General features: G+C 37.0%; 1 protein-coding gene and 1 non-coding gene across 3 annotated transcripts; one reads left to right on the top strand and one right to left on the bottom strand.

Moving 5' to 3' along the window:
* Positions 1–742: 742 nt before the first annotated feature.
* On the bottom strand, positions 743–12,651 carry GNPNAT1 (glucosamine-phosphate N-acetyltransferase 1). 2 transcript variants are annotated; one of them, XM_010962163.3, is made up of 6 exons: positions 12,510–12,651; positions 6,978–7,145; positions 5,932–5,994; positions 4,306–4,433; positions 3,288–3,349; positions 743–1,962 (listed from the first exon to the last, which is right to left on the bottom strand). In XM_010962163.3, exons 2-6 carry the CDS (start codon positions 7,129–7,131, stop codon positions 1,815–1,817), a joined length of 555 nt encoding a protein of 184 aa, XP_010960465.1. In that variant the 5' UTR covers positions 7,132–7,145; positions 12,510–12,651; the 3' UTR covers positions 743–1,814. The 2 variants fall into 2 exon arrangements, with proteins under 2 accessions (XP_010960465.1, XP_010960466.1); XM_010962164.3 differs by lacking the exon at positions 5,932–5,994.
* A 9,466-nt stretch (positions 12,652–22,117) lies between these two features.
* TRNAS-AGA (transfer RNA serine (anticodon AGA)) lies at positions 22,118–22,190 on the top strand. The gene has a single exon. It is a non-coding gene; the product is annotated as a tRNA-Ser (tRNA).
* Positions 22,191–22,447: the final 257 nt, after the last annotated feature.

The following is a 22,447-nucleotide window of genomic DNA, read 5'->3' as shown; positions in this document are numbered from 1 at the left end:
CAAAATAAAAAAGTTACAAGTGCGACTTCATTACACCTTTTCAAAAGCAAACTGCTCAAAAATGTATTGAAATGTTTCATGTTTTTTTCATACTCAAGTTTACCCACAGCATGGCTTAGAAAAATCAAACTACTCTGGTTAACTAAAGCTAAATACAGATCATCAGTTTCCTCAGTGACACGATTTTTATGTACTATACCTTACTTACAATGCTATTTCCTATAGAGGGGATCTAAGTAAGACCTTAAGAACACTATATAAAGGGATTTATTGAAATACCAACCTCGTAGGTAGTTTTACTTCAGATTAGTCAGTGGTAAGAAATGTAATAAAGTATTTAATTTTGCCTTTTATAGGTTTATTTTTTTAACGTGGATTTTTGATTACCAGAATGAAGCTACTGTCATAGGAAGGTTTTAGGGCTTCTGGAAAAGCAAAACCAGCTTTGCTGCTTTCTCTAGGGACAGATCAATTCATCTGCCTAGGTCATCAGCAGGTAAGTAGTGCGCCCTCTATTGGTGAAGAATTTCTGTGGTTTCAGAAAGCCAACTTCAGCTGCCGGGAAATAACGAAATCTAGTTGAGGTAGAGTGAGTCAAAAGTGAGAAACAGGTAGTCTTTACTTTCTAAGCTCCTTTTACAAAGACTACACAAAACTAAAACTTTATGAATCATGATGTGGCCTAATAGTTCAATAGAAGATTCAAGAAAAGCACAGACATTAGGATTCTAACAAAAGACTATTCATCATATGAACAGGTTTAATGTAACATGGAATGCAAAAGAGTAGAACCATTAATAAAGTATCTGAGTCTTATTTCAACTTAAAAAAATAATTAAAATAAATAAAATCAAAACAGGATAGTGACCAGAATTATACTATTATAATCACATCAAATAGAAAAGATTCCATCAACATTTTAAGAATGTAACAAATGCAACATGATACATTTTTTAATATTCCACCAATTTTGTAATCTATTTTTCATAAAAATGTTACTCAGAAGAGAGGCTTCAGACACCCATGGAAAGATGAGAAATCAGGTTAGAAATACATAATATGCCAGGATTTACTAATTCACTGTTAAAAAGTACCTTCTATTTCTCTTAAGATATTTTAAACAAATGAATAATTCTTTTATGTCACATATAAGACAGGTGGTACTTTACTGACGTTAGAATTATATCAACTTTTAGATGTACATTTAAGTTGCCACGTTTTATAAGTTAATTTTCATTTCCACTTCTTTCAAAGGCTGACCAGGCTGTTTGCCAATACAGTATTAGGATCAACAAATGTTGAATTGCACTACGTTTAGTTACACTATATCTAATATTCAATTTCACGTAATATATGTGAAATGATACACTCCTAAGTAATATTTAGATATATTTCTTTGAAACAAAAATATTAATTTTATGAATGTGATAAGAAACAGCCTTATTTATTGTATGCTTTTTTTTTTCAGATGATCAGTACAGATAGCAGACACATAACTCCTTACTACCTGTACTCTGACTAAGAAATGAAGCCAAACTTTAGAAAAATACAATGCAAGAAAAGATTCAAGTTAAAAATATATTCCTTTGGTTAAAAATCATCCCTTTTATAATATTCATTTGTAATCTAAACTCACAGCATGTCCCACCAGCCCAAAGTAATCTTCTAAATGTCATTATACTTGTATTACAGTATTTTTTTCAATCCAGTTTTTATGGAGGTCACTGGGTTGCAGCAACAAAATATTTTAACTCTAGGAAGAGTATAGCCTTGTTGCATTAGCTCCTTTAACAAATGTCTTTCTTAAGAGAGTTTTACTTTAGAAACCTCCGACACATGTAGTTTTCTTCAGATACTGTATATCCAAACTTTTTATAGAAACCAACATTTTGTGGTAGACATTCAAGGGTAATCTTATAACAGTTCAGTTTCTTGCTTAGCAAAGTAAGGGTTGATAATAACCTGAAATTAAAAAGAAAAAAGGAAGGGGGAGGCATAGTAACAATGTGAATGAATATTATATAGAACTTCAAGTTTATATCAGAAATAGGTTTAGGTCATGACCTTTCCTACTATATTCATTTAAATATTCAAAATTACAAGTGGATAAGCATTTATATCATCCAGAGCATTTTATTTTGTTTCCAATATACTTTATCTAGTAATCTCCAGCCCATTAATAAATAGAACAAATACTAAACTCACCCTAAGCCCTCTTTAAAAATAAGTTTTAAGATTAATTTTAATACCAAAGACTGGCAACCTTTTAAAAAAAATGACCATAATTAATCTTTTCTAAATCTATTCAAGCTTCTTAGGAATATGTCAGCATTTCCACCTAAGCTGGGAAAATAATTGCATTGTTTATCATTTTTAAAGGTACCTTAATATTTGTTAAAGAATATATCAGATTAACTTTGGATTGGTCTAATCTAAGTAGAAACAAAGCAAAAAAGTATAAATATTTACAAATCCTTAAAGAATCCAAACCCAGTATAAGGATGTGATCTGACTGCCTTAGGAATAACAAGTAGAAAAGAGCTATAAAAATTTACTTGAACAGTTTTCTCATGTTGCATAGATTAAAAAATTTTATTCTGAAGACAGAACATCTTGACTGAAATTATACAGTTATAAAAGGTATGACTAAGTGGACAAGAAATTGGTGTATTTTGTTCACTGATGTGTCCCAAATACCTTGAATAGTATCTGGCACATAGCAGGTGCTTAATACTTACTGAGTGAATTCCTTAAAACTCAGAAGAGGTAATGTGAAAGAGCAAGTTCTATTTTATAAAGTAGGCAATAAACCTATGAAACTTATTTATACTTACTTTAAAAGATTTAGATAAATGTACAGAGGATTATTCACTGAAGGTTATTTAGCTGTTTCAGTATATGGTTCTAAAACTTATATGACTGAGCACATTTCCTTTGTTTTTAAATATGACAGAAATGGACAAATTACTTGACTCCCCAGAAGTTTCTGTTCCCTACTACTATGAGAGTACTGCTATTACAAGTTAATAACTTTAAGGTGTTACAGTTTTAGCAGTACACTTCCAATTTCCAAACCTAATGGTAAAAGTTATATAAGAATACTTTATTTCTTCATTAAATTCAGTCTCAACTATGGAGTGAGAATGGGTTCATAATTAATGATGCCTAAAAAGAAATCAAACAGGAAAACATTTTTTAACAAGTATCTTGGTAAGAAATTATAAACTGAAACTGAAATACAACGAATATCTAATTTATCCAGGGTTACCTGGTTTTTGCCTACTTACAGTTTGCCAAGCTGCTTTCCTCTGCATTCGTCACTAACAACAACATCTTCTACTCTTCCTCTCTGAAAATATTAACAAATTTTGAAAGGACTAAGCATGTAGTTTTGTTTTTAGCTAAATCAAGTTACAGTAAGAATTCAGTGTTGAAAATAAATGTTTTGTAAACATGAACTTTGCAAAATGCAAAATGTTTTTATTTAATTATTATAGAGGAAATAATACAATGAATCAACTTGTGGCCTAATCTTGTTTTGTCCATATCCTAAACCTTCCCACTCGTTTATTTTAAAGCAAATCTCTGGATCTCACTCCTTTATTTTAAAGCAAATCTCTGGATCCACATCACTGAAATGTAATCCTGTCATGAATGTCCTACATCCATCATCCTACTCCTTGTTTTATAGCAGTTTATTTCAGACATCCAAATACAATTCATTAATTCCTAGTACAGAAACCACACCAAAATGCACACCTCACAGAATACATTCCAACTGTTTCTATCATATCTAATTGGATCACCTAGGTTTTCTTTACTGTGTCGTGTGAGTCATGAGGAGTGAAGGGACTCTACAGGCATTAGAAGTGTCACAATTAGAACCACATAGTCTTCTGAGCCCTTTACCACTTGGAAACTGATGGGAATTTGTGTTCATGCAGTATATTCAAAGTACTGTTTTTGAAAAGCATTAGCATTAGAGATTCCAAACATTACTGCCAAATTCCATGATGCTGACTTGGTTTCTCTATGTCTATTCCAATTCTAACACCTTACAGAACAATTTCTAGCAAACAATCCATATTGTTAATAATTTTCTTCCTTATGACTCTCAGAAGACAATGAGAAAATGACTTAAGTGATTTCTAAGAAGCAAAACTTTATTCCAGGTAATATATAGCTTTCTCATTTTTACAAAAAAAATGCAGCAGGAAAACAGGTATGTTTAATGGAAACTCAAAGTTGATTTTGCTAGAAAACAAACGTCCATTTTACTCGTAAGCATTAATATTGAAAACATACCTTAGCACAGGAATGGATGAATTTATGTTCTATTATCAGAGTTGCCGTAGCAACTATCTGTCCTAAAGTCACATCTTCCACCACTGTAACATAATAATCCCCAGATTTCTTCATGTGCTCAAAAGATTCTGTGGAAATTGGAAAACTGTTATGCAGTAGACATTAAACTTTTATTAGGTGTCAGAAAAATACCAGAATTAGCTGACTTAATTACTGAATATTTAAAGCTATTTTACCACAGTAATTTACAGCTTTGTTTCTAAAGAAAATATCAATTATTAAAAATGACCAAGTAGTTGAAATATCTGCAATCAGTATCAACTGAGACATAGTGCATACATTTAAAAAATCTGCTAGCAAAATAAAGTAAGACTCATATAACTATTTTAGATGAACAGCACTTATAATACAAATAAATTGTACATGTTGCCATTTCTGTTTTGCCATTTCTGTGACTAATGAATGAAAATTTTCGTATCTTCATTACTACTTACTTTAATCAATTTCTTTAACCTTTACACTCAACAGATACTCACATAGAACAAAACTCTGCAAGTTTTAACAAGAATATTTATCTCCATTTTGTAATTTTAGTCTTTTGGTTTCAAAATATTTGACAAAGTAGTTTTCAGTTTTCCCCCTGTGATCTCAAGTGTTTCATGATTACATGACTTGCTTTTTCAGAAATAGAATCATCACTTTTGTTGGCTTTGAAAGCACCTTGTGAAGTAGATTTTTTAAAAAGTCTCCATTTCCCAGTAATTTTCTCAGGGCCACACAGCAAATAGGAGCAAAAAATACCTTACCCTCAAGTTGATTTTTAGTACTTATATTGATGAAATAAGATGATTTCTCATCTAATCTGATATGCGTGCAAAGAAGAATTCAGGAATAAAACCTCAGCCTAACAATGCCAATATATTATTTCCACAGTCTTTTTATAGTAATAGGTCTGCAGTGGGAAGAAGAAATAAATTCAATGAAGGAAAACAAACAGGGAGAATCAGAAAATAATGGTCTTCATCTCAGGAGAGTTATATGGAGTACAAAATAAAATTACCTATTAAAGGAAATTTAAAAATTATAGAAAACTGGAAGACAGTGTTAAGAGCATTGGCTGGAGTCAGGAAGGTTGTAGTTCTTTCCTTACCAATAACTTCCTATGATCCTGGGTATGTCATTTAACCTCTCTGGATTTCCATTCTCATATGTATTAAAAAAGGGGGGATGGGGAGGCTGAACTAAAAGATACCTGCTAACCTTAAAATTGAATATAAATGAACCAAAAAAAATATAGAATGTATTCTCTTACATTTTTGATTAGGTGATGAAATTTCTGTGAAATAACCACTTTTAAGGAAAAGACTATAATAAAAAAACAATCTCTGGAGCTGCCACCCAGGTCCTATGCTACAGTAATTATCTAAAAGTAGCCAAATATTTTGTAAATCATGGTAAGTTGCTACATTTGGATTCTAGAACAGTTTACCCACATTAAACAGTTAAATAAGAAAACAGCTAATTTGTTATTTGAATAAAAACACAAGTAGACACTGAACAGATCTCAGACAAAAATAAAATCTTGTTTCCCTTTATTTTTCATTCAGAAGAGGCTGTAGTACTTACTCATAAACTGTTCAGGGTTGACAACTCCAGTCTCTGTCAGCTGACCTAGTACCTTAAAAAAACCTAATTTTTAAAAACAGATTTCAGGTCATGAGAAGAGCAAATGAAATACTTATCACAAAGAAGCAATGTGTCAAGCTGGTGGGATTATCGGCAGTTATTTTTCAAAACTCTGTAATGAACCATTTTAAAATTAAAAGATTAAACTGAAACCTATTCTTTCTATAATCACTACATAATAATAATAGGTTATATCAATATTTTTGGCTGCATTAAGATTTTTGGAATAGTGCTGACCTTAATATGTACAGAACCAGAATGGATGGTTTTCAATATAATTTGCATTAGAGTCAATGCAAGGGATGCCAATTTTTCCCAAATACGTGCTTTGGTTTTACTTAAAAGTGCAAGATTCTCATTATGACCAAATATGATACTATTTGTAAAATATCATTGAGATTACAGTTTTTAAAGATTCCTGATTAATTTCATTAATGTTATCTTAAATTAATTTGAACAGCACATTTCAGAACTTTGAGAATCTTAACTTCACACTCAATAATTAGTTTGACAAAAACAGTTTCTTAAGAGTTCCTACCAAAAAGAAAACTGTAAAAAGTTCATTTTTGATTACTGAAATTTAAGGAAATCATTTTTGAAAATTTAGATGTTAAAAAAAGAAATACATGTAAACAGAACTTTTTGTAACTTATCCAAGGCAAATTATCTCCATCCTCATTCCCCATCCAGCTTCTTAGAGAAGATGCTTCCTTATGTGTTGTGATACATGATAATTTACCCTTTTTGGCTTCTTAATTAGGAAGGAGCACTGTTGTACTTAAGTCATTTGAAATATTTCACAGTAATATCTGATTAGCCATGATATATACACATTGGAATTGAGTTCTCAGTCACTTTAAAAATTAAGCACAAATATATATATATAGTCAAATAGTATTTTAAAAAAGTATCGGCATCATCTTGTTTGTGGAGAAAACAGAATGCTAACTATAGGTCTGACCAGGAAGTGTAAACTGAATCCATACCTCTATTTAAATCAGCGGTACAAAGAGGCCTCAAAACCAAACCTTCTCCAGGATGCGTTGGGGATATGGCTGGAGAAAACGTAGCTGTATTCTGACTCCAGTCCACTTCTTTGAGTAGACTTGGGTCAAACATAGGAGTTTCATCAGGTTTCATCTTTGCTGTAAGGTCTAAAATAAAGTTTTAAATGTTAGGCATTTTATTTAATAGCATGAAGAATGTTATGATTAGCAAGAATGTCAATTTCTTTATAAAAATTAATGCAAACAAAAATTCTTTAACGAATATACATGATATTTTAGCCTATCCCGAATCTAACATCAAATGCCACAGCTACAGATACATAGAAAATTCATGAATTCTATCAGATAGTAAACGAGTGACTAAATTGAGAAGTTAAACTTTAAAACTCCATTTCCTAACAGGACTTTTAAAACATGTTTTTCCCAGTGAGTTGGTGCTACTAGTGTATCACTGTGAATACAGACTTTTCATGGGCTCTTAATTTTTTTTTTTTTTACATTATTGCAGTTTATCATTGGGCTAAGGAATAAGTTGTTGGTCTTGACACTAAGTAAGACTTACTAGGTATGTAATTTGTTTTTTTTTATATGAACCATAAACAGAAGATTCTCTGCATTCACTGGAATATTTGGTCTCAGCTCTCATAGATTGACACTAAGAGTACCTTCAATTTTGTTTTCACAGCAGGTTTTTAATAAAAAAATCTATATGTAAGTTTCTCAGCTGCATGTAAGCAGCTTAAGAATAGCCAGTATTTTTCATGCTATCGAAAAATGATCAGTTATGGTATTTTCCTCTCTTTTTTGAACATTCAGAAATGGTCAGATTCTTACTAGCTGTGGTCTAGTAAAACTGAGACTAAACAAAAGATATAATGATAGAAGGAATACAAAACATTATATAAAGCATAAAAACAGGTACATGTCTGTGGAACAGAGTTACTGGAGGAAACAGTCTTCCTAACAATTATTATTAAAAGACTGTAAGGCAACCCCAAACTTTTCATTTCCAGCCCTATACCCAGTTAAAGAAACCACAGCTGACCCTTGAACAACACAGGGGTTTAGGGTGCTAACCCTCCACACAGTCAAAAATACGCAGTAGAAAATCCACATATAACTTATGATCAGCCCTCCGTATCCACAGTTCTGTAATCATAGACTCAACCAACCTCGGATGTGCAGTACTGTAGTCTTTACTACGGAAAAAAAATCCATGTATAAGTGGATCCTCGCAGTCCAACCTGTATTGTTAAGGGTCAACCGTATTCCATTTGATACCTGCCTCTAACTCTTTGAAACAAAGAATTTGAAGATACATATCTATAACATACTACCATAAAACAAGAAAGCAATATAGGAAAAATAATAGACCAATTTCCACAATAACCCAACTCCCCATTCTGTAAATCGCAATATGCTTAAGGACAACTGTTCTTAACTTTTCCCTAAAGATGGATTAAACGGCCTATGTAACCAGAGGTAACTATCCAGGTAATGCTGCAGGATAGCAGAGGCTTTGGGAAGGCAGTGTGGTGTGATAACAGAAGTTAACACTTGTTCAGCACTTACTACATGCCAGGCATTGTTCAAAGAACTTTACACATTACTGATTAATTTACGTTAACATCCTATAGGGTAGGGATGATTGTTATCTTCATTTTAACAGATGAGGAAATGCAGGCATAGACGTGTTAAGTTACTTGCCCAAGGTCACAAAATTAGTAGAGCCAGGATTGAAACCCAGGCATGGGAACAGCATGAGCTCTCGAGTCAGACCTGGTGTTCAGATGTCAACTATGATCATGGCTAAGGGAGTTAAACTGAGAATGTATTTCCTCATTTGTAAAATGGAGATGAAATTATTGCAAGAAGAAATGGATTACTGTATACAAGCACCTAAGAGTGCCTGTCACACTGCAAGCCCTCAAGTTATACTTTGGTTAGTAACTAATTTAAAGTTCATTTTTATAAATTCTTATTAACTTATTTCACCCTTAAATTAATCCATGAGTCAGACACTGTGCTGGGTACATGAGCTACAAAAAGGTTATCTATTATGTATATGTTAAATTGAAAGTTAGCATTCTTGGAGAGGAAAGAAATCATAGTTTATTATGTAGAATACTGAGAGGTTTGTTTTCTTTCCCTCAAAAAGGACTCAGATCATGTTATGCTGTAAACACTATACCTGGTTCTAAGAACAGTAAGGAAAGGAAGTAAACTGTGATGATTAAAACAATCATTCAAATAAAATTTAACAAGGTAATAGTCCATTTGAAACAGATTTTTTAATAGATTAATTTAAAAGCATGCACTTTAGCGTTTGTCCCTGATAACTGAGCCCACTGAGCTTTTGGGTGTGCTTTCATCTGAAAGATGGGTAACAGCACTGTTATTTTTCAGGTATGAAGATAAACAGGCTAAATATCAACAAAGTAAAATGTGTACATTAAATGCAGAAGGCAGAAAGCATTAAAAAGTTAAGTTCCTCAAGGCAACAGACCATTTAAACATTTTGATGTTCGTGCTATTTAACATACAATTGTGACCATGAAATTTAAAGAAAGCTCAAAAAGGAGTTTAGATGGACGTTAAGATAATTTAAACTGGATTTCTTTTTCCTATAAAGTTGCCTGAGTTTACAATGAAATGTGCCCACAAAACACACAAAATGGGGTTAATAATTTGAGAGAGAAGGGAGAGGTACACAGGAGAAGAATTAGGATTATGAAGCCTTTAACTAATGAATTTTAAACAGTAAATACTAATATTTTCCTTGCTTTTCTTTAGCCAGATGGTCCTCTTCCATGAATGATCATAAAAATAAATGAAACTGGCTAATCTTTATTGAGTACTTTGTATTTGTTAACTCGTTTTTCTTAAATGTTCTTTTATTGGGTGTGAGGCAATTAGGTCTATTTATTTTTTTAACAGAAGTACTGGGAACTGAACCAGGATCTTGGGCATGCTAGGCATGTACTCTACCACTGAGCTATACCCTCCCCCCTATATTTGTTAACTCTTAAAAATACAATGAAAGATGTGTCATTATTATCCCAGTTTTACAGACCAGGAAGCAGGTACAGTAACTTGCTCAAAAAAACAGCCAATAAGGAACAGTGAGGATTCCTAACCAGGCAGCGGGGCCACCTTCATGGGCCCTGGCCTATGCAGCTGCACAGCACTCCACACTTGGTTTAATTCTCTGCTGCTATTGTCTTGAAATTCTTAATAATTTTTTAACAAAGAGTCCTATATTTTCATTTGTCACAGGTTACCACAAATTACACGGCATTCCTGCAAGCCTCCAGACTCTGTACTGTTAGTATTGAAGATGCACTAGTGAAGCTGAATTCTCTGTTTTATTGTGTAAGAGTTAAAAATTTAGTCAAAGCATCACTTATAACCTATATTTAGAAAATAAGGATTTCAGGTTAGTCAAAATAGTTCAAGCATTCTGGACAGAAATAAGAATCCATTAGCCAGGCAGAGATTAATATCAAAATGTTTATATGAGCTATTTTACAAAACAGAGCCATACTTAAGGATACCTTCTTTTATCTTACTCTGCTGCCCATGCAGTAAAATTCTGCTGGTGCCCAATTAATATGGTGGGCAAGTTAAAGTAAGATGTGATTTGATACTAAATTTTGAAGATTTTAGAAAAGAGGCAAACAGGTAAATGTATTTGGTTTACAAAAGAAATAATTTTCAGCATCTTAAGGTGCCCTCAGCTACCACAAAACTAGGAAACTTCAGTAAACAGAATTGCATGGTTGTTTGAAGCTGAATTTCATCATTATCACTGGGGTCTTATTTTGAAGACTTTAGATTAATATTTTAAAAGTAAACCCTAACTCTTCTTAAGTATTTCTCAAGAACCTTTCCTGTTTAACTACTAAATTAGCATGCGTCTAAAGGCCAATATATGCCTAGCGAGTGACTAACGAATGGTATAAGACTTATCCGGCGGTCACGTTTCAGAAAATCCAGCAGAATAAAAATTCCAAAACTGCCACAAGTGGCATCACAAAAACCATACTCCAAATTCATTTTTGCTAAGATCATGTAAGGTTTTTAGTTGGTTGACCATTCTTTGGACACAATTTCAACAGTTTGGTTTCTGAACCTCTACTGTACACTAGAATTCACACACAGGGAGGAGCTGCTGCTAGAAACAAGAAACTGAGAGCAACAAGTAATAGATACTGGGAATGAAGATTTCAAAAGTTGTTATAAAAATTGAAGCAATAAAATCTAAGGCCACATCTAAACTGCCTTTATATATCTCAAAAGCTCTCGGGGCATCCGGGTATTACCTGAATACAAGGTTAAAGCAGGAAGTGGGTGGGCCCTTGCGCTGTGTGAGACTTTGGGGTTCATCTACATACACTTTGTAACAATTTCAATAATAATCTGACTAAGTTTTGAATCTAAAGAACACTTCATTCGCTGATGATTTTAATAGGCCTGGCTATATTTATTAAATTGTGCGATTACATTTCAATTGAGAATTTTAAAAAGTCTTTTCTAATAGTTCATTCGATCCCTATAATCTAGGCAGTATTCCCAGTCCACCCATGAGCATGCTGGAGCACGTGGAGCTTTCAGGACTTGACTCCAAGGTAACATAGCACAGGAGTGAATTGGGACTAAATCCTCCGATCTTGACTCTACAACACCATACTCAATAGACGCCAGCGTTTACATCATCATGCCAGACAGGTAGCTGTCTACCCCATTCTAAAAAATGTCAGTGAATCCTGCCTAATAAAACTGATGTAAATGATTTCTTGAGGTCCATCCTAGGATTCATTCACGAGTGTATATTCCTAACAAAACTATAATCATCCTTCAACTTTGTATGAAATTATGAGTTCGATTTACGTAAACATCAGCTCCTATAATAGAAATCACAATTACTCAGTATTTCTAGGAGTACTAGAAATACCACCCGGGGAAGAGACAAAGGATGCCCCTCTTTCCCGCAGTGAAAGCCCGGAGTTAGTCAGTGCAGGAGGTGATCTTCGGAGCAGAATCATGTCCTCAAGTGGCTCCTGACCGCCGTGGAGTGCTGCTAGGAAAGGTGTGGGGAAACTGGGGCCGGGGGCGTTCGTGCCCATTCAGAACCGATGGCGGCAAACACTGAACACTGTCTCAATCCCCCACACTAAAGCCTGGCGAGCGAAGAGTTAGTTTCGACCCCGGTCTCTGCTCTTGCCCTGCTAGGGCCACCCCCTGCATGGCTGGACCATTAGCCATCATGCCTAACCTCTGCTCCAGGCGCGTGTCCGCTAAACTTGCTCCAAACTGCCCTCTACGCCCCCATGTGCACCCAGCTGGCTTCCCGAACGGAACCTCCCCGGCCTCCCCCTCGACCGGGCCTAGTTCGCCTCGCCGGGGGTGGCAATCACACCTGTTTGATAAATCTGAAGGCAGGCCCACGACGACACCCAGGGTATCCGGCCCGGCCCCGCTCCTTCTCCCCGACCCCCCAGGCCCCCTCACCCGTAAAGGCCCGCAGTCGATGCTCCTCTCCAGGCCCGTCGGACTCTCACCCACCCGGGTACACAGCACTGGATCCGGATCCGGCTTCGGCGCCAGCCCCACCTCCTCCACCTCCCGCGCTACAGCCGCCGGCACGGCAGCCGCTGCGCGAGCTGCGGCCAAGACGTGGCAGCACCTACGCCTCCAGCCCGCCCCTGCCAGCTTACGCAGGGCGGGGCGCAGACCCGCGGAGAAGACCGCGGGCGGAGGCGGGGCGAGACCCGGAGGGCCGGGGGCGGGGCGGGGCCTGCGGCCGGCGTCAGCACGTGGGGCGGTGGCAAAGACGTCCCGGAGGCTCCACCCGCCCGCGCGCAGCCAGCGGATCCTGACCTCGACCCGGCATCTCCGCCTCGCTCCCTGCGGCGTTCGCTGCGGGCTCAGCGACTCGGTTTATCTGGAAATATTCTACCTAGGAGTCAGCTAAGCACTGTAAGTGGTGACTAGTGTGGGCATCTTTGATTCTCAGACGCCAAAGGCTCGGCCTCTTGCCCTCTTCTTTTGCCCCTGTTACCCCTTCCCTTCAGAGTCTGTTCATTGATTAGAACTTCGGCTGCTCACTGGAGGGTCGAAGCTCCTCAACCCCCAGTTTTCTGAGTCATAAAACCTGCCTCCCTGAAAGAGGTGGGGACCTTGCATTCTGCTCCTTGGAGACTGTGTTTTATTTCTTTCTCAAATACTTTTTGGATGAACATGGGGTTAGGACGCTGGTTCTCAGCTGTGGCGATTTTGCCTCCTTGGAGACAATTAACAACATGTGGAGCATTTTCAACCTCAAGTGTCAGGGAGAGGTGTAATTGACATCTCTCCAGGTGATAGAGGGTAGAAGTGGATAGACATCAGGCACGCTGCTGTTTTACAATATACAGGACAGCTCCCCACAACAGAATTACCCGCCTTGAAATGTCAGTATTGCTGAAGTTGAGAAGCCCTGGGTTAGAAGAAAACTGAGTTTTCTCTGATCTCCCGTTTCCAAAGCGTCTAACCTAAGTAGCACGTGTCCTCATTTTACTGATTGGGAAACAGGTTCAAAGATGTTAGTAATTTGCCAAAGTCACATAGCTTGTAGCTCCCCTTCCTTGTCTTGTATCATAAATTTCATTTTATTGAAATTGTGGAGTATTTTATTTTTAATACTGTTCAAAGAATTGACATCCTATAGTCTTCCAGAAATTATATTTTCTGCTTATTTGTGAGACAAATTTCAGTTAACTCTCTTACTGGTTGATGCATTCTCACAATTTCACGTATCTTGGTATCTATCCTTGTTTTTAATCCTTATACATACAAATGAATGTGCAAGACACAAACAGAAATATACTGACATTAAGAAACATAGAGCCTTATTTTCTTTAAGACTTCTGAGCCTGTGTTTACAATGAGTTCCTCCTGAGCAAAAGAATCCTGTTAAATTTTATAATTGAGTGAAGAGTGAAATCAGTTATAAAATTTATCACAGAACACAGGAGTTCTAAGAGGTACCCTAAAAGATCTGCATTTGAGACATACCCTCCTTGTGCCATAGGTACCCAGTTCCTCCTTAACAGTCACATTCAGTCACTCTGGCCAGTGACCCTCCGTTCTTTGCCTGCTGCAATGAGCAGCCCAAGGTAGCCAGGTGGCAATCTCAGCTTCAATTTTAATAGAATCATTGGTGTGTCCTCTAGTGATTTCTGTTTATTTTATACATTCTTTTTTTAAATAGCTGTATCATTGACATATAACACTGTATTTGTTTTAAGTGTATAGCATAATGATTTGATACATATATATTGGGAAATGATCACCACAGTAAGTTTGGTTAACATCCACACCACAAATTGTTACGTATTTTTTTCTTGTGATGAGAACTTTTAGGATTTATCCTCTCAGCAACTTTCAGATATACAGTACAGTGTTGTTAACTGTCGTCACCATATATCACATTATATCCCCAGGACTTACTTGTCTTACAAGTGGAAGTTTGTACCTTTTGACTAGTTTCACTCTTTTAACTCCCCACCCCGTACTCTGGCAACCACCAGGTGTTCTCTGTATGTATGAATTAGTTTTTGTTTTGTTTGGATTCTACATATAAATGAGATAATATAACATTTATCTTTCTCTGTGTGACTTATTTCACTTAGCATAATGCTTTCAAGGTGCATCTATGTTGTCACAAATGGCAAGATTTCCTTCTTTTTTGTTTTGCTGAATAATATTCCACTGTGTGTGTATGTGCCAAAACTTCTTTGTCCAGTCTTCCATCAGTGGAAACACAGGTTGTTTCCATGTCTTGGCTATTGTAAATAATGCTGCTGTTAACACAGTGGTTCATGTATCTTTGATATATAAGATAGTGATTTTATTTTGTTCAGATAAATATCCAGAATGGAATCGCTGGATCACATGGTAGTTCTGCTGTTAATTTTTTGAGGAACCTCCATACTGTTTTCCATAGTGGCTGCACCGATTTACATTCTCACCAGTGGTGCACAGGGTTCCCTTTTCTCCAAATCCTTGCCAGCACTTGTTATCTATCTTTCTGATGATGCCATTTTAACAGGTGTGAGGTGATAGCTCATTGTAGTTTTGACTTGCATTTCCCTAGTGATTAGTGATGATTGAGCACCTTTTCCTGTACCTGTCGGCCTTAGGTGTGTCTACACTAGAAAATGTCTATTCAGCTCCTCTGCCCATTTTTTAATCAAATTAGTTTTTTAATTTTTCTTTGCTATTGAGTTGTATGAGTTCTTTATATATTTTGGATATTAACCCCTTGTCAGATATATGATTTGCAAATGTTTTCTCCCATGCAGTAGGTTGCCTTTTCATTTTGTTGATGGTTTCCTTTGCTGTACAGAGCTTCTGAGTTTGATGTAGTTTCACGTGTTTATTTTTGCTTTTGGTATCAAATCCAAAAAAACTGCTGAAACTGATGTCAGAGAGCTTACCTCCTGTTTTCTTCCAGGAGTTTTATGGTTTCAGGTTTTATGTTCAAGTATTTAAACCACTTTGAGTTGATTTTTGTCTATGGTGTAAGACAGGGGCTGCAACTATTAACATAAGCTAATAGGCCTCTTTCATGGAAAGACTGGGCATTTCAGTCTGCTGCCTCCATGCTGGGCCCTGGAGGGATAACTGATTAAGAACTGTTTCTCTATCTGTTGCAGTCCTATGGTACCCTTGAATGTAAGACTCGCTGGCCACCGGAGCCAGGAGAGCAGGTGGCATCTTCTGGGCAGAAGCTGCAAAAACCAGGCATGAGACATGCACACGAGCTCCTTTCCGGGAAATACCAGTGACCTGGGGTGAGGAAGCCTGTCCCCCACACTTCTAAGGTAACCAACTAGCTTCTTTGATGGAAAGACTGGGTGCATTTCAGTCTTTGCATTTCAGTCTCTGCCTCTTTGCTGGGCCCTGGGGGATTTGAATCCGCACAAGCCCTTTAGGAACGTTCTATTGCAAGCCCTGTGGGCTTTCGGAGCTAGGTGTTGTGGGGGTCCATTTCTCAGGTGGAAGTCTTAGAAGTTGTGGCACTAGCTGTGGCCACACCCTTCACTCCTCTGGGAGAAGCAGTGAGTTTTTCGTTCCCTCCCTGTTGTAGGTCACTGCGTGGGGTGGGGGTGGGAGGGTGAGGTTCATGGTGAGACTGTGTCTTCACCTCTCCTACCCATTTCAGTGTGGGATTTTTCTTGTTCGTCTGATGTGTAAGAGTTGCTCAGCTAGTTTCTGGATCTCTTTCGAAGGAAATTGTTCTGTGTGTAGCTGTAGATTCGGTGTGTCTGTGAGAGGTGAGTTCAGGGTCCTCCTGTGTTGCTGTTTTGAACCAGAAAAATATTTTATGGATTCTTATAAGAAATGTGGCATCGCCAACAATTCTTGATGGGACAGTGAATGCTGTTATGTGGGAAAACATGGATATCAGTGATTAAATTGAGAAATGATTCAGGAATGTTGGACTCAATGAGAAGTTTTAAGAATACTTTAACCAATTTATTTCATTCATATTTTTCTCCTAGTGTTTGCATAAGAACTATCTATAACAATCCAGTTCTAGTTAAATATAAAGGGCTCTTTTACTAAGTATTAAAGTTCCAAGTGAAAAGAAAATATATGTTAAGGGTTTTTATTGGCCATACTTTTCTTTCTTAGTGGTATGTTACAGTAGGTGTATCTTAAGATTTGGTGAAATATGGTACATGCCTTAAAATAATTCTCTAAACACATTCATAAATTATTTAATTTGATCCTCGTATGAATACTGTAAGATCAGGTGGGTGTTATTTCCATAAGGATGTGAAACTCAGGTAATTTTCATTTTCTTATAGGTGAGATTGTGTTTTATTTTATACTTTTGAACTTAACCTACAAAAATGATTCAGTGATTTGTTTTCTGTAACATGAAACCACGAATTTAATGCATTTTAACTGCTGAGTAGAGTGTGTTCCATATGGCGCCTTTTTGAAATTGTGAGGTTATAAATGAAAGGTGAGAGGTGGGAGTTAAGCATAGGCAGTTTTATGTGTGGAGTTGGGGAATGCTCAGATATGACAGAAACTCCTGGAAAGGAAGCAGAAGATCAAGCCTAGGAGAAGCGTGGTGGTAGGGAGAACACCTCGTATCTGGTCAAAGTGCTGTTATGCTGCTTGGGATCATATTGTCGATGTAGGTCTTCTTGTTGAATCCTTCAAAGGCGGCTCATTTTCTCCTAGATACTGTGTCTTCAAATTATATAACTGCCAATAGCTACCGCTTGGTAGTCAGGTTCTTGCTCATGCAAAAGAAACCCAGTTCTGGAAAGATCATTATTTTACAGATCAGTGGGAAGGCTGGAGAGAACCAGGCTTAGAAAATAACAGAGAGTCTGTGTAGCCAGGAGCACAGCTAGCTGCCCAGAGTCTGAGACAGCTGGTACTTTGGCTTTTGTTTCCTCCTGTCAAGAGTCATGGTATTCAGTTCCCCAAATAGGGATTCAGATCCTAGGCAGCCAGAAAAATTACATGTATTCTGTATTGTTATATATTATGACACATATATTTTGTTTAAATATGACTGGATAGAGCATTTAAAATACATGTTTAATAAAGCCATGTTTAGCTATAAGGAATTATTTTATTATTACTGCTTTTCTTTTAAAGAGTGCTGTTAAATAAGTTGGCCCTCCATATCTCTGGGTTCTGCGTCCATGGATTCAACCAACTGTAGATCAAAAATATTTTAAAAACAATTCCAGAAAGTTCCAAAAAGCAAAACTTGAACTTGCCACTCAGCAGCGACTATTTACATATTATTTGCATTGTATTAGGTATCGCGAGTAGTCAAGAAAAGATTTAAAATATATGGGGAGGATGTGTGTAGGTTACATGCAAATCATATGCCATTTAATATAAGGGACTTGAGCGCTCAATCTGCGGGTTTTGGTATCAAAAGGGATCCTGGAACTGAGGGACGACTGTGTATGGAAAACCTGCAAACATCCCCAGAACTACAACATTCATCCTGCTGTGGACATGGCCATTTTATGAATTCCTTTCTTGCCAAAAGTGAAAATTTATATCGGCATTTTTCTCCCAGGAAATGAGTCCAATTTTATTACGGAATATGATTCACTTTTTTGCTGGATTCACCTATTAAACCAGGTATGCCTATAGATGGTAGAGGGCCATTTTTAGATATTTCTTAATTCCACCAAGCCCTGGTGGTCATTTAACTTCCATCTCTGAATTCATAGTCTTTAAGTAACTACCACATAATTTATCTATTTGTTTATTGCTTACTGCATAGGTAATGAATGATTATTTTAGAATTTGCAACATTATAGAAACACAGAACAAAGAAGGATAAGAACCCTTATCCCTGTCCTTAGGGACGACTATTGTTAACAGCTTGGTAGCTCTTTCTCCAAACTGCCTGGGTTCTATGTCCATGACTAGAGGGGGGAATGTTAGGTAATTTAGACAGAAATGAGCACTGGGTGGGGGGGGGGGAGGAAGGGGAATGGAACAACCCAGACCACAAGGAACCTGCGCTGTCAATTAACCAGAGTGCAGGGAATCAATCAGTTAATCAATCAGTTAATCAATCAATTCATCAATCATGAATCCAGGATATAAAAACAGGAGGAAGGAGAGAGCAGTGCCATTTTTCCTCTCCTGGATTGGCCTGCTCTCAATTCTCAGGAGTGTACTATCTTTTACTTTTTTTACTTCACTAATAAAAATCTTGCTTATATCACACTTTCTGTCTCTCGTCAAAAATCTTTTTTTTTGGATGACTAAAAACCGAGTTAATTCTTATTTCCCTTTTCCAGTAACTTTAAGCTTTTTCAAACAAATGTTTCAACAAAAACATCCAGCTTTTTCATTTAGTTGGCAGCCTTGGACAAGTTATTGATCCTCATGCTGCCTCAGTTTCCTCATCTCAACAGTACTGGCTTACAGGGGTTTGTGAGGGTTTAACAAGATAATATGTGAAGTGTTCAGCATAGCTCCTGGCATGTAGTAAGTCACTCAGGGACCCAAGATCCTGGAGATTCTGCCATGTCATGGTCACGCCGTGGAATACAAGGCTCCCTGAGTCACCACAGCAGTGAAAAGAAACTGTAAAACCACACAGGGACTTTTTATTGCCTCAGCCCGTAATTCACAGACTCCGCTTCCAATTACACTTTATTGGCCACAGCTAGTAACGAGAGCCCTGCCCAATGGCAAGTAAGCTGGGAGAGGTGGGGTGTGGGCTGAAGACTGGTGAGTGCTACTACCTCTGTCACAATCCACTCCCCACGCCAGCGTGGTATAATATTATTCAAACTGTGTTGCAATTTTTCAATTTTTTTTAATTTAATGTATCATGGATGTATCTCCATATCAGTACATATTCTTTCATTCATTGACTATCTTTTCCAGCCCTTCTGCATGGCAGGCATTGTTCTGGGTGCTGGGATCTACCACTGAAGAAAACATTTGATAATCCCTGCCTTCATATAGTTTAATGAATTAAAAACAGATAAGAAATTAAATATTTTAAAAGTATAACATGTTAGAAAGTAGTAAATGTGACAATGAGAAATAAGGAAAACGTAGAGGGAGTTTGGGTAATATAGTTTTAAATAGAATGGTCATGAAAGGCCCCTGTGAGGTAGTTTGAGTTAAATTCTGGAAGGTATGAGGAAGTGAGGCTGTGAGTATTTCTAGAGGATGAGTGCCCCAAGGAAATAAAATGATCACTGTGGGTTTGGTGATGTGCACACAAAGATGCATTTTTCTATTTTTGTGTACATTTAAAATTTTCCATTGAAAAAATTAAAAACAAAACGTAGCCCTGGTTGTAAAACTGGCATCCAAATTTTATCTCTGCATTTTGGAAAACAAAAATCGTGATAGAAAATACAATAGATATTCTCAATTTTCTAAAAAAAAAAAAGATGATCAATTTACCTCCTCAGAAACCATGTTTTAAGTAGTTTATTTCTCTGCATCCCCACTAACCCAGGCTGCTACTGTACAGTTTAGCATTTGATTACACGTTGCTGTTTATCATCGCATAATTGTGTATGTTAGTCTTATTTTTCCAATTATTTATTAACCTGTTAATCATGTCTTACCTTTTGATCCACCTTTTCTCTCCTTCCTTTAAAGTGATTAGACATATTGTAAATTCTCTATAAGCATTGTAGACTGAGAAATAAAACTTAGTGATGACTTTGACTTTATTAAATATAATATCAGTCCCTCGTCATTCTTACAGCATTTTGCTGTGTTGAGAATGTAAAAGAAAGAAAAAAGTAAACTGCGCAAAATATTATATCCACAAGCAATTTAAAAGTTTGGAGCATTAGAGAGCTGGCTCAAAAACCCTTTAGGTATTCTTTTTTAAGTAATAGGCCAGATATGAGGTACAGTTTTGAATAGAGACTTTTCTTAATCACATGGTTATCATGATTCTTCCACTAAAAATTTTGTTCTTTCAGTGATTTATTTTCTGTTGCCATAGAACTGGGCTACATGGAACAAACATTTTGAGTAAATTATGTCAGATTTTCCTTAAAATGACCAAGAGTCCCAACAATTAGATGATTATAATTGAAGCAAAAAAGAAAAAAATCAGCCTGGTTCAGCCCAAAGAGTTTACTGGACTCTGTCCGACTTCTCTGGCTGGTTTGTGAGGCCACACCCAGACCCCCGTGAGGAGTGTCTCTGAGGGGTCACTCCCATAGAACCACCCCTGTTTAGGGGAAGTGGTGACAGGCTTGTTCAAGCAGTGAGGAAGACTCTTGTCAAAGACAGATTTGTCAGCGTTAGTCACACAACTGGAACATAACATTTAAAGGAAAAGCATGACCCTACTGGGAAGCTGTGTTGGAAGAGCTGTGGCCAAAGAAAAAAGAATTACAAATTTAGGGAGAATTGTACTTCCATGACACAGATAACTTGGAAGTCTGATGCATACAAAGTTCTGTTTTCATAATCCACCCTAGTTACGATGTATTTGATGAGGCAAAATCTCTGTTTTGAGAACAGCGTCATTACCTCAGGAAGGAAGGATTACTGCATTCTACTGACATTCAGGTGGAAACATCTTTAGGATTCGGAATGATTAATTTTTGTAGTATCACTGTCTAATCACAGGCCTTGGTTAATCATAAAAACAGTTTGGAATAGTGGCTATACCTCAGTGTCAAGTAGAGGAAACAGATAGCATCATCATAATTTAAAGGTCACAAGACTGCTTTGAGACCATAAACAGTAATTTTGATCTGTGAACTTCAGTTTCCTCAACTGAAAAATGGAGACCTAGATGATCTCTCTCCTGCATGTTCACTCATGTCATTTGAGAGTACTGAAATCTTAAGCATAATTCTTCCAAGCAGAACCCAAACATGGGGGGGGGAGAAAAAGAATAATAAAAACCATTCAGGTGGCCCTTGAAAAGATTGTTCCCTATGTTAATTGCTAATCCTCCTCTGAAGGAGGATTTCCTTAGATTTCTACCTGAGGACTAGACCTGTGCTCTTCGCTCCTCAATCATATCACAGATTCTCTATTCAATTATCATTCATTCATTTATTCTTTAGTGTGTTGACCATTTGCCACATATTAAGATCCTACCATGTGCTAAAGACTGGAGATCCAAGGAGGAATAAGATAGACATAGGTCCAGCCCTCATGGAACTAATAATCGAGCAGGAGAGACCAACATGATACAAGTATTTACAAGTGCACTGAGATTACACGGAAGTAGTGCAGGATGTAGTGAGAGCTTTCAACAGGGGGTTCTGTAACCTGTTTGGGGGGTCAGAACGGATTTTAGGGATATCAAGGCTAAAACAAGAAAAATAAGGCGGAGCTGGCTAGGCAAAGACTAGAAGGGAAAGAGGCTAGGCAGAGGGACCAGCACTGAATTGATTTAGAAAAGAAAGCCAGCAGGGCTGCAGTGTACAGAGACAGGAACCGGAGCTCGGAGGCTTTATACAAGGTTTGGTCTCTGTTCTGAGAGTAATGGGGGAGAAGCCACTGAAGTTTTTTTGTTTTATATATTTAAGCAGGGAAGTGGCATAGTTACTTGCATTTTTAAGAGCTCATTCTAGTGGGGAGGGTGTAGCTCAGTGGTAGAGCACATGCTTAGAATGCATGAGGTCCTGGGTTCAGTCCCCAGTACCTCTGTTTAAAAAATAAATAAATAAATAAATAAACAAACTTAATTACCTTCCCCTAAAATAAAAATTAAAAAAAAAGATCATTCTAGGCATTATGTGCAGAATGGAGGAGAGGATGGTGCACAAATAATGTAGAAAAACCAGTTAGGAAGCAATTGGAGGAAACAAATTAGGAAGTTGGCAGGGAAGAGGAAGAAAAAGTGGACGGACTCAACAGATATATAGGAGACAGAATCAGTAGGGTTTGATTGTGAGGAAAGGATG

This window comes from Camelus bactrianus, chromosome 6 (genome assembly GCF_048773025.1).
Source record: "Camelus bactrianus isolate YW-2024 breed Bactrian camel chromosome 6, ASM4877302v1, whole genome shotgun sequence".
NCBI lineage: Eukaryota > Metazoa > Chordata > Mammalia > Artiodactyla > Camelidae > Camelus > Camelus bactrianus.
Note: the sequence above shows the minus strand (reverse complement) of the source record. Positions and strands in the feature narration are given on the sequence as shown.

What these genes read in the sequence shown, in the direction of transcription:
- GNPNAT1 (XM_010962163.3), bottom strand. Translation starts at nt 7,131, where the DNA reads ATGAAACCTGATGAAACTCCTATGTTTGACCCAAGTCTACTCAAAGAA. An exon ending in TACCGCTGATTTAAATAGAG is followed by an intron (nt 5,995 to 6,977) that starts GTATGGATTCAG and finishes TTTAAAAATTAG; the next exon opens with GTTTTTTTAAGGTACTAGGT. An exon ending in GGAAAGCAGCTTGGCAAACT is followed by an intron (nt 1,963 to 3,287) that starts GTAAGTAGGCAA and finishes TTTTAATTTCAG; the next exon opens with GTTATTATCAACCCTTACTT.